General features: G+C 41.0%; 1 protein-coding gene across 1 annotated transcript in view; it reads right to left on the bottom strand.

The window, feature by feature from the left end:
• The window catches only part of LOC122397767, a 280360-nt gene that overhangs the window by 210183 nt on the left and 57204 nt on the right, over positions 1 to 12973 (bottom strand). The window contains exon 2 of the mRNA XM_043397158.1: positions 1601 to 1762. Within this exon, the coding sequence (XP_043253093.1) occupies positions 1601 to 1762 (162 nt within the window). The remainder of the gene's footprint in view (positions 1 to 1600; positions 1763 to 12973) is intronic.

Below are 12973 nucleotides of genomic sequence, written 5' to 3' on the forward strand. Positions count from 1 at the left end.
CCTTTTTACAGACTGACCGACCATATAAAAGGATCTCTTTTTTTCTCTTCGACACCCTCGCAATCCCTTTTCCCAGGTCCGTTTCTATGCGACGTGACCACTTGCTTTCGAGAACTTTCTCCGTAATCCAAAGAAGCTTTAATTTCTACTTGTTCGCGAGACGGTGTACGGCTCGAAATGAGAAACGGTAGAACGTGGAAGACAGAGAGAGAGAGAGAGAGAGATAGCAGGAGTGGCTTAATCGCGCTAACCTTGTTTCTAACGCCGATTTGGATTCAAAGGGATAGCGGTTGCCTTTTCGACGTGACGTAATTACGTTCCGCGTAGGGTGGAAGTAAATACTCGAATTAAGCGATTGACCAGGCGAGCATGCATCGCAGGGAAACGGAAGTGGTGCTCCAACTGCTAATTAGATTGCTGACGAGTCTAATATTAAAGGGACTAATTGGAAGTTTTAGTTTTAAATAGGGAAATCCCTTGCTAGGAGAAACTGGACTCCTAAATCCTCCACGTTTGTTCGCGGAAAGAAGCGTTGTGCTTTGATTGGCTTTTCGCCGGGTCAACATCCGCATCGAGAAGAAGAATTCAATTTTTAGAGAGGGTACATTCTCAGTACGCGGACCGAAAGCATACAAGAGGAAGTGCACAGAGTAAATTTAGTAAGGTTAAGAATTCACTAATTAGTAGTGTGACATACACAACGGTTATTATCTTACGATTCTGTGTCAAGGGTAACCCTTATGGAATTTGCATTACCTCGCGACGTCCTACATTATTCCAGACAAGCTTGACATTTCCAAGGAATGCAGTAATGGCCTCTTCGCGAAATAGAACATTACAGTATGAATTCAGAAACACAACTCGATATGTATAGTTTAATTAAATTTAATTACGTTCCATTGTAATTTAATATTCCCGTAAAACTTCGTCGCACGCCATACGATTTCCACGTTTCTTTTTGCAGCGATTCGTTTTAATTAAAATCATTTTTCTCTAAAATGCCTGGAATAGAAAGTCGGAATGAAAATAAATGTTATATTTCGTATCCATCACCGCAAAAATTAAGAGGCCATTATTTCTCTGCTTTTTGAACATCGCGAGCATTTTCCTGACGATTAAAATGATAAAAAAAATGATAATAACTTATACGATGCAAAATGTAATAATTCTCATTCAGAGGTATACTCGAATAAATCCTTATTAGCGAAATACATATACCAACACAAATTTTCGGATGTTCGTCGACGTATGAAAGTGAAATTTTTCTGATAAATGCATTAATTAGAACAACAATTTTGCAGTTTAATATGTCGTGTAATTTTCCATTGAAAAGAGAGAAACGAGAGCATCCCTTCTACAAGTTAAATTACATTTGACTTCTGAAACAAATGACACGAATATTTGTAACTCCGATAATGGAAAATAAATTGAATTAATTTTAATACGTCATGTTTTTTTAATTCTGTTAGCTCTTGCAAGTGAATACTGTTTTTCTGTTGAAAAGTGGAACACATTGGTGAAGGGTTTAAATCAGGATTTGAAGGTGTATTTGAGATCAATTCGACATTAGGATTTTAAAAAGAAGACCAATGGTGCATACTGTTGGCGCAGTGTTCCTCCAGGCCGCACTGGGCGCATCTGTCCGGCGATGCAGCGCCGCAACTGCATCCTCCGGACGGGACGCAGCACGCGCACTCGTTGCTGGACGAATTAAAACTGCAGGCGCAGCCTTTCGTCGTTTGTGTCCAAAGATCCACTTGACCTGAAACGAGACACGAAAACGGTTAGAAAACAGGCTTTAAGGAGCCTTGCGCAAGACACGCCATTAGGACATTGTACACGCGGTGCACGTATTTCATAAAGAAACTCCGGCAAGAAAAGAAAAATATCCTGCCCGGACTATTTCGACGAGCATAGCTAATGCGATTTTAATAGAATTTTGTTGGTTCGAACAACAGCCGAAGGCAAGGCACACACACGTTTCTTCGGCCAAACGTTGATTCGCGAGATTGGAAGATTATTATATATACCAAAACGTTCTCAAGATCTAACAGTTTCCAATCAAACAGTAACACGATGTAGTAGTGATAAATAAATAACATAGATTGTAAAAATTCTAACATTGTCTGATTTATTGTATTTAATATAATTATCTGACTATTGACGTATCTCATGTATATATCGAGGCAAGAATTGAAATATTTCACTTGTCTGACCATAGCTTGTATGTGTTCTACTTGTTCGAGAAATCGCGGATAAGTTTCACTTGTTCGGGATGGATGGCTAGTGTTCTACTTATGTCACTATATATTCATGCATTTCACTGAAAAAGACAGTTAAAAATATTGCAAACGAGGACTGTAAATATTTCTTTTAAGCAGGGAGTAATTCTAATTATTTCAGAGAACGTTTGACGATCGATCGATTAATTCCGTAGGGGCGTCGAACATTAACAATTGCTTTATATTTATTCCCGTTAAGTTTCTATTGCAGTGTTTTCAAAGGCAGAGGAAACGACGCTTTGAACGGCGCACTAATATGCATCGCAAAGGCTTTCCTTCGAATCGCGTTATAAAGAGCGTTAACGCCCCATTAACATCCAATTACCAATTCAGTCGTTAACACCTGAATTCACAACTTGAATGAAAGCCGCGCGGGCATAGTTTCCGGGGCGCCTCGTATCGGATTAAATTCTTTGCCGATCCAACACGATCGCCGTTCTACGCGAAAGCGGAGGGAAATGCGCGAACGCGCCTGTGACATTCGATGACAAACGAACCTATTTAGTTTACGGTATTTCCATCCTCCCCCCAGGCGTGCTCGCCACCGCTGAGTCGTCTAGAAAAACGCTATTCCTCGCGTTGAACTTTCGCGAATCTTTCTCTCGAACAAACGAAACTTCTCACTCGAGAGGATATCAAAATTCTTCAAAGCTGACCAGAACACATAAATAAATTTTTCTCTAATCCCACGGATAACGAAGTTCTATACACGTCAACCCTCTTGTTATCTCTTATGATCTCGAACTCTACCATCGAAATTGTCTGGATCTCCTTCCCAGCTATCAACGATTTTTGACTCCACCGGAAGGTTAAATTCTTTATTAGTTTGAACAAGAACGTCTCGCGTGGTAGTAATTGGACAAAGTCGGTGTGCTCGCATAAGCTTCGAGGCTTATTTCAGTCATGGTTGGCGCAAGTTGACAGAGTGCGTGGCGCGTCGAGTTCCCGTGCGCCAAACGCCGATTCGAATTGCACTTCAAACGATTTTCTCTATCCGCGATCCTTTGTCGTACGGTTTTCACCCGATCCGCTTTCCGTCTAACATTCCGACCGGTGGTATTACGTTTTTTTCGCCCTCAGCCCCCCAACCCCCTCCCGTTCAACCCCGGTCTCGGTCCTTCACGACACTCTGCTACTTGCTTTTTTCCATCCCTCTTACGCTGTCGTGTCCCGGGACACCGATAAATAGAAATGCACTGAAAAACAGTACGGGGAGGCGGAATATAACCCCCGGACGGCCGATTGCTCATTGTTTTTGCCCCTTCAACGGGGACCGCGTTCCGTTTTTCTTTGTGCTTCCGTTGCCGCCCCGCGCCCACCGCCTCGACTTTGTAACCAATTCCAGCTGCTAACAGATTGCGACAATTAATAAACTGTTATTTCGTACGGGCGACTGGCAACTTCTCTGCATGAGTTTTCAGATTACGTACGCACGCACTGGAGAAACAGGATTTCGTATCGGAGAAAAAACCACCCTTACACAGGGTGTTTGGCCACACCTGGGAAATATTTTAATGGGTGATTTTAGAGGCCAAAAGAAGACGAAAATTAAGAATACCAATTTGTTGTTGGAGGCTTCTTTAAAAAGTTATTAACAAAATTACTGTTAAAAATGACTAATAAAATTTGTCCACCTACACGAATTTTTTTCTCGGAACTGCGTAGGATTTCGGGGGTATGTCTATTCACCAAAAATAATTGTAATTGACCCCTGTAACTGAAAATAATTTTTCCAAAACGATTTGTAATTTTTTAATTTTGTCGAAAAATTTCAAATCTATACGAATTTTTTCCGTCTATTGGCCAAAAATGATTGTAATCGACCCCCGGAACTAAAAATAATTTTTTTGGAACGATCTGGAATTGTTTTTTCGACGAATTTAGGCACCTACCCCCTGTCGATTTTCCTTAAAAATTCGATTTTCATTTTTAATAAATGTTTAATACTTTTTTATAGGTACCCATGAACTCTACTTTCCTTCAAAATTTCATTGAAATATATTCACTATTGTAGGAGTTATGATCGTTTGAATATTGGACCACTTTTATGGGGGTTTTTTCATTATACGTGGTTAAGGAACAACTTTTTCAATATTCTTAGAATTTCTACATATTCTTCACTAAAATACGCGTTATTTGCATTTTGAAACTTTAAAATCTTCCAATCCGTTCAGAAGTTATGATGTTTTAAACTTTCGCATGAAATTTCAGGGAAACATATCAACGGTATGGTCAGACATTAGAATTTCGGTAAGGAATTTTTTTCTTGACAGTGCGTAGAATTTCGAAGGTACGTGTAATGACAAAAAATGATTGCAATTGACCGCTGCAACTGAAAATAATTTTTCCAGAACGATTTGAAATTTTTTTTTTCCGTCGAAAAATTTCACACCTTCTCGAATTTTTTTCTCGAAAATGGATAGGATTACGAAGGTATGTGTATTCACCAAAAATGATTGTAAGTGACTCCCGCAACCGAAAATAATTTTTCCAGCACGATTTGAAATTTCTGAATTTAATTGTTAATAACTTTTTAACGGAGCCTCCGTCAACAAATTGGTATTCTTGATTTTCGTCTTATTCTGGCCTCTAGAATCCCCCATTAAAATTTTTTCGATTGATTCCACAAAAGTTAAGTTCAATCCTTCATGAGTGTAAATATATAGATAAAGGTTTGAGTAAAAAAATCTTTGTACAGACATGAAAATTGTTAAAATTGAGTGTTACACAACTTTCGAGGAATTCTTCGCGATCTATGAAGAAAAGTAATATTCGAAATGCCTGCAGTATCCAAACGGATGCTTTAAGGCTTTCGAACTTTGAAAACGGAAAGTTTCCGCGCCCGAGAAAAGTGGCAAGTTTTAAAACGCGCAAGAAAAATATACACCCGCTAGATATAATAGAGAGAAATATTAAAAATGTTCGAAAATCGATTGGACGTCTGTCGAAGGTTTTTTCTTTGTTTTAGTAGTTTAAAAAAAGACAACCGCGGAGATATATACGAGCGCACGAGGACGACGTTCAATTTTGTTTGCACGAATTGCTACACGGAAACTAAAATAACTGTGCAATTGATTCGAATTTAACGTATGGAAAGCGCTTCCCACGGAAAAATCAAAACAGTCTAACGGGACGTATGGATTTCCACGGCGTTTCCTTTTTTTCTTTGTTTTTTGAACGCAATGATGTAAAATCGAACTGGAAAAATCTGAACGAATGTTTCGAGAGTCAACCTCTTTTTTTCCATATTGAAGAGACGCATGAATATTTAATAATACTACGATTCGACTCCCGATAACTTTTATACGGACGAGACTCGATGGGCGTGTAAATTGCAATCTCGTAAAGGAATTTTCCATGCATGAAGCGTATTTGTCACATAAAATATAAAGTACTTCGTTAAACATTTGCATTTCCACGCGGGTGATTTAACATTATCATAAGCGTGGCGGTAGGAAACCACCGAATTTATAAAAAAAAGACACTCAAATTTCAATTTATAATTTGCGTTTTCTGTATGCGCATGCATTAAAACATTTTCCCTTCGAAATTCATTTTATCTTTCAGGTATATTTGTAACGTTTATCGAGTCACAAAGGGAAAGGTGATCAACGAGACAAACCAATTCTTCGATCACTTTAATCATAAAGACTTAATCGACTGGAAATCGATGAGCTATTCAATTTTTAGTTAATAATTCTTTGATACATTTACCATAATATATTCAATGCTCTATTAATCAGGCAGAAGCTGACCATTACTGCACGTAAATTATTCGAGCTGATTATACATGTTTAAACTTTCACTGCTAAATATGAACCGAAAACGTGAAATTACAAACTTTCTCAACAAATGTATACGTTCACCTTTCACTTTTACCAGTAACGTACACGTTAACAATTAATTTTCTGATCACCAGTAATATTTTAACATTCTTTGATGGTTCGACTTTCTTGTCAGGGAATTAAGGTCGAGATTTATTTTCTTCGCTGAAGTGTTTCACCGACTCATCGATCGATGAGTCGAAGAAATATTTAACGGGCTTTAAAGTTCGTTGAAACGTTCGGCGAATCGAACATTCGTAAATCGAGAGTCGCCTGTAATGATCGTACAATTAACTCTGCCATTCAACTTGTCCTCCCTGAAAAGTAACGAGGCCGGGCGTCGTACGTTGCACGCGTTCGAGCGGAACCAGCATTTTCCGGCACGCCGGTTCGCGCAAACCGCCGCGAACAAATTGCAACACCGTCGATCGCGTACGTTATCGAGAACCGCTTGGTCGATCGAGCAGTAGTCGCCCACACTGCCAAAGAAACCTCGTGGACTAAAAAAAAAATAAGACCCGCGATATCAAACAGAAATCAACGTTTCGCAAAAACTAAATTATTACTCTCGTACAGCGAGAAATATATCACCGACGGGGATGAAAGATTCAACGATTTCGAATTCTCGACGTAATACAACATTCATCACGATCCGTGATAAACACTGTAACGCGGTATTGAAAACATAAACAATATTTCATTCGAACGGATTTATAACAACGATTCGTCGCGAAATATTTCATCCTGTATTCGAGCGTTTGATACATTCGGGCAGATAAGAATTTATTGCGTTTTGGTTTGCAAACGAGCGTGAAAAACTGCTTTCTAACCGAAGCCTAATAGAGCTTTCCGATCGAGTCTGGGAGCGCGTAGATACGCGGTGATCGATTGTCTTCGTCGGCGTTAGGAATCGTCCAGGAGTCGGACGAACGACACAACGGGGAGGAGGAAACGAAGAATAGAGAGAGAGAGAGAGAAAGTTGGGGGGATGTAGATCGGTCTATGGAAGACGGGTATGCGGGTGGGGTAGGTGGAAAAATCGTCGGAGAAAAGGACGCGGTGGAAGAAGACATAAATTCCGCGCCAGTGTAAAAAGGGCGTTAAGAGGAGAAAGCCCCAGCACCCCCGATATGTCAATATCCCGAGGAAATACGGGGCGGTACTTGGCCAGAGGGGTAGTAAAAATAAAGCAAACTCTATTGCTGGGTGCCGCCGCCGACACCGTTGAGGCTGCCTCTGGAAATGTATTTCAGAAAAACGTCCGTGAGAACGCTTTAGGGCCGCCGAATGCTTAGGTATGGCGGTCGAGAGGAATGCCGACGATGGGGGCTACGGATTTCGAAGGGATTTCACGGCGGAAGGGAAACGCTCGCGTTCGGGAGAGCAGGGGGCGAAGGGGGGGGGGCGGACACTTCCAATTGGATTCTTAATCCATCGATTCGAGCTCGATTACGGGGGTTTGTTTAACGTCGATAGCGACGAGATAAGAGGAGGAGGTTTTTTATCGGAACGAAAGGGTTGAGAACAGATGCAAGAACATCGTGTGCCAAACGCGAGGTAGCGGAATGACGGTGGACAGGACGAGAATCGCGGACAGAGGGAAACCAGCGCAAATAAAAGGCAAACCGACCAACCTTTGCGACTCTTACCGCTGCTTTATTGCCAAAAGATTCTTCCGCTGGAATTCCTACCGCGGTATTTACCCTTTCTGCTACGCTCCGGGGACCATTAAGGTCCGTTCGCACCCCCCGCGACGAGACGCATGGATCACGGGGCTGGAACGCTACGTTTTGGTCAGAGGACCATTTTTATAGCGATATTTTTGGTTACTTTTGTCAGCAAATGTAAATCAGGGATTTTCAAATTTTTTAATCTCTTTTCGACCTATAATCGATTTGAAGTCTCGGGTCGTTTGAGTTTAGAATAAGTAATCTCCAAAGTTTCCGGTACAATATTGTAACCCGGACCTAACCCCTTGCAGTCTATTGACGCTGTTACGGCGATGCGTACAGCGTGTTTGCGTTAACGTAAACGTCTGGAGCAGCGTTGACCAAAGTTTCTGTACCCCGGAGACCTTTATATTCCCGACAAATTATGCGAAACCTCGAGGGAATATCAATGAACTTCTCGCACAGTTTTGTAATACGTTAAAATCGATTGGTCCGCTCCGTACTTTTAATGAATCGTTGACCCTCGAATGATTTTGCGAACTGGGTCGTACGGGGAATATTGCTCCACGGAATTACGCTTTTTAAATACCTCTGTTCTGGTAATTGGGTACATTTTGTAACTCTGATGAACACTGAAAATATTTGAGGGTTTATTAAAGTTCTTAAAATATCCTCTTTTTATATTTATTTTTTTTCAACGAACGTGTTACATTAGCACGCGACGTGACTTTCAAGCACATTTTGCAAATTTATACCGTGGGCCATGAAATAATTATAATGAACTCTCTGATGCTCATCATTTATGCTCACGTAATAAATAATAATAACCGTCACCTTTATTTATATAATTAATTTTTGGGCTGCTTCGAAATACAAAGCACCAGACGGTGTTGAGAACTCGTCGATTCTACAGTCGTCTCATTGTTAAGCGTAATTTTCTAATTGGGATATAGTCTCACAACACTGAGCGATAATCTGATTACAAAATTTTGTCGCGCGCGTGTAACGTTGCGAAATAATCAGCTTAATACTCAATAGTTATTAGTACGAAACTATAAGTCCCGCTGGCGATGGAAATTTCCCCATTCGTCATCAGGGGAATTCCATCATGGTAACTTTGTTATTCGGACGTTCCATAATCATCGATCCTTTCAAACAGATTGCCCTACTCTAATACAGAATGCTGAAAGCAACATCAATACCGTAGTACAACGTCGTACGAGTTTGCAACTATGCTGTTATCTCCGTTACAATAGAATATGTGGCGCAGAATTTCAGTCATGCACCGATGGAAGAATAAATGGCCTTTTGTAGCGAACCGTATTTGCAGCAAAACGGATAGTCGGAAATCGAGGTACGATTCGCGAAAACCGGAATACGACTAAGAAGGATCTCCCTAATACCGCGAATAAGTAAATAAATTTTGAGATCGAACGATTCCTATAGAGTATATTCGAAAATTGCAAACTAGCTTCGACCCATTTTTATTTTCTCGTGGAAAAATTCACATCCCTTATTCTAATATTGATTTCTGTCGTTATCTATACATGTTGATTCACATATTTGCTTCTGTACCGATGTTCCACTGTTGCTTCGTGATTTTTATATTTTACTGTGTTTGTACTGGAATGCACGGGCCCGTAGCAGGCGAGTAGAATAAGGTTACTCCTGGCCGGGCAAGTAGAATAGGACAATTTGCGGCCCGAGAGACAAATACAGAACTGTACCTGGCCAGATAAGCAGAACGAGGCTCGCCGCAGTTCATACGCTTTCTATCTTCCGTTTCTGTTTCAGTTTTGTTCCCTTTAACCGTTGTCTACTGTTTTTGTCTCGAGATCAGAGGAACGCGGGTCTCCAAACATAATACGCTCCTTTAAAGAAGCTTCTTTTAAAGCTAGGGTACGATAACTTAAGTCTTTTGGCGTAAGATTGGAGCGAGTCTGTTCTCCATGAACACTGCTTCGAAGCTCGTTTTCTGCAAATTTGACGACGAGGAAATTTTATTTCGACTCGAAAGTGCAATTGAATACACTTTTTAGAAATTGAAGATAAATTGAGCACAAAAACAAGTGGCGATATATTCTTAACGTATTATATTTTATTCCGGGTTATAGTTTGACTATGAACTGCAGTTTTTCCCGCATAAGCTTCAATTTTGGAAGGATATACGCGACGATGCACGAACTTTTCAGGTTTACTCGCGCGGTACGTTTTAAAAGTTTGATATTCCCGATATAGAGTCTTCGCGTGGCGTTAGAGCCCCTCCGGTGAAATTGTGTCTAGAGAACAGAATGTTGCGCACTTACCCCGTGTATGGAGTTAAGTGCACACCTGGGGCTTAGACTGCATTCTGATGCAGCTATGTGTACACCGGGTAAATATTATTGATCTGTTATTCGTAACAGAGTCGCAGCGACTACGAAAAACAGTGGCCATCGCCTTCTGCCGCGTCCACGAAATTCGATTTCATTATTGGACACGAAGGCATCGCCACAAACCACTGTACATCGACTTCGATAATTTCGCAAAAATAAAAATAAGGAACCTGTTTATAGTACAATAAAAATAAGGGAGTTAACTGTGTTACTTTCCGTTTTATTTAACGTCTTTGAGACAGTGCAGATAAATACTGTTTCAACGTTAATTCGGTTTTCGCTTTCTCAAGCAACACAGTAGAGTCGAATTAGTTATTCATTAACTTTAAATTGCGAGGCTGTATTTCTCCCTCGGAAGTGGCGACAAAAATGTGAAAATAATTCAGGGGCTGCATGGAAAGTTCAAAGAGGGGTAAAATGAAAGCCATAATAAACTTTATCGTGAAATGACAGTGGAATAACGTTTCCTAAACTTCCTAAATAACTCCTTACGCTGTTTTGTTTAACTCTTTTCACATGTATGTAGTTTTTTAATAGGTAGATGTGTTTCTGAGGAAGATCATACGTGGTTACAATGCTTGACACAATATCCTCTTAGAATTAGTCTATTTATTTACTGAATATATCTTCGAATCCTGGTCATAAGGAGTTTAGATCTGGGTTCAGGTCTGGGTTAGGTTTTGTTAAATCTGTTTACGTTTATGTAGTTTTTTAATACGTAGATGTGTCCCTGAAGACGACCATACATGGCTACAATGCTCAATACAGTATCCTCTTAAAATTATTCTATTTACTTTCCGAATATATCTTCGAATTCTGGTCATAAAGCTTCGGTTTATTTTCGGTACCAAACGTTCGATCGTTCGGGTCCTCGACATCTTACAACTTTGATCTCTTCGACCCCCGTTTAAAAAATCGTTAAAACTCGCAAAAATGCCAATCGCAAGATAGTGTTGCGCCATGACAGCTTGAACTTGAGACCGTGTACTGTTTTAGGTGGTTCTTCGAGCTCGAAAGAATGTCAGGCGCACGCGAAGCTCGAAAACAGGATAAAACTTTCAGCGTGAATTAGCAGTGAAACGGACGATGGGAGAGGACGGCTGAGGACGGCGGAACGAAAAGATCCACTTAGCGTTAACTTTGGCCGGCGTTAAATTCTAATGAACCGGACGCCGGTCAATTTCACTTAGCCTGCCTTCCGGTAGATCGTGATATTCCGATCCAACACGGCGCACGGGTACGTAATGGCAGCCGATACAGTAACCGGGCTGTGCGGTCAGCCCTTCGGAAGTGTCTAATAATGTTCGTTTAAACGCGCGGCCGACTGGGCTCTTTCGCGCAGCTGCCTCTCTCAGTGGGCGAAAGCCACGCGCGCATTAACATGGTAATAGACGGAATGGCGATCGTCGCTGAAATGGAACCCGGTTTTCAAAGGTCGTTCATTATCGCTCGATATTAGATGGAGAGCGACAGCTATCGCGCCCGGTGTACGCGTCCACGCTCCTGTAACACGCTTCGAATATCTCGACGAACGCCAGTACGACGATTCACGGCGGCCGCCGCGCTGACAGCCTGTGTTCCGCGCGGAACCGTAATGTTTTACACGCCTCGACCGCCAACGTTAACGCGCGCGATCTGCGGGCGACGGCTATCGATTATCCTGCAGGACCAATTAAATAACTTTGATCAAAAACGAACGCTTCTTTCGAAACTTGCGGAATAGTAGATTTTAATCTTCGAATTTTAATGGTGATTTGAGGGGGTCTTCTACTCTAAAACGTGTTTTTTTAGGTCTCTTTATATTTATTACTCTTTCAGTAATATTCACTAATTTTTACAATGAGAAATAGTTAAAATTAGTGGCATGATTCCAGCCGTTCTGTTTGTCCAAGTCAAAAAAAAATGAAAAAGATTCTTAATTAGGATACATTGTTCTATAACCCGGTACTAAAAGGACAGAAAAAAGTGGCTGCATTTTGAAGTTGAAATATAGATTTTTTTGTTTTTAACTTTAGCAGTCTAAAAAGAAAATAGAAAGAATAATGATTTTGACTTCATTCTAGTACGGGCTATAGCGTCACATATGCTGAAGGTACACGCCAAATTTGGACGAAATCGGTCAAGTAGATCTTGAGATATCATGGAAGCCAATTCAGAAAAGATACTTTTGAGAAAAATGCATCTGAATACGTGTACTTTCGTTAATTTTAGAAATTAAATGACATGCTTTTACTAGGACTATATCCTTTAAGAAAATGCAAAACAAAGAATCGAATTTTTTGTCGATTTACAGTAGAAGACCCCTTTAAGTTGAACTATTATCATTGCAAGCTATCTTTTTAATTTCGAAAGTGGAGAATTCGATCTTCGAAAGGGCCCCGGGGGGATCGTCGAGGGGCATTATTCACGAAGTTGCAACGGTGTAAATATTGGCAACACGTGGTACTGGTCGGTTTTGTTGGCAACACGGCGGAAACACGCGATATCAAACGCAAACGCCCTTGTGGCGGGCCCTTAAGAGCTTTCGACGCAACAGCCTGATTTCGCGATCGCGTACGTAACTTCGGGACGATAATAAATTCCGTGGCAAGCGACGGAGGCGTCGGTATTTCGCAGCAAAAATCGTAGTCCGTTCGGCCGTGTCCGGGCGACGATATTTCACGCGACAGAGGAGCCGAACTCCCTCGTTCCTCGACGAATTGGTGAATTTCGTGACGGAAGTAGGACCGCGTTTCCGTGAAATTTGTACAAAATACAAACTTCGACGGCCGTCCGAAATTTATTGGACGTTCGCTGATACACGTGCAACGCTCGGCATTTTT

Source organism: Colletes gigas, unplaced genomic scaffold (assembly GCF_013123115.1).
Source record: "Colletes gigas isolate AHSC1104 unplaced genomic scaffold, ASM1312311v1 Colletes_gigas_Sc00010, whole genome shotgun sequence".
NCBI lineage: Eukaryota > Metazoa > Arthropoda > Insecta > Hymenoptera > Colletidae > Colletes > Colletes gigas.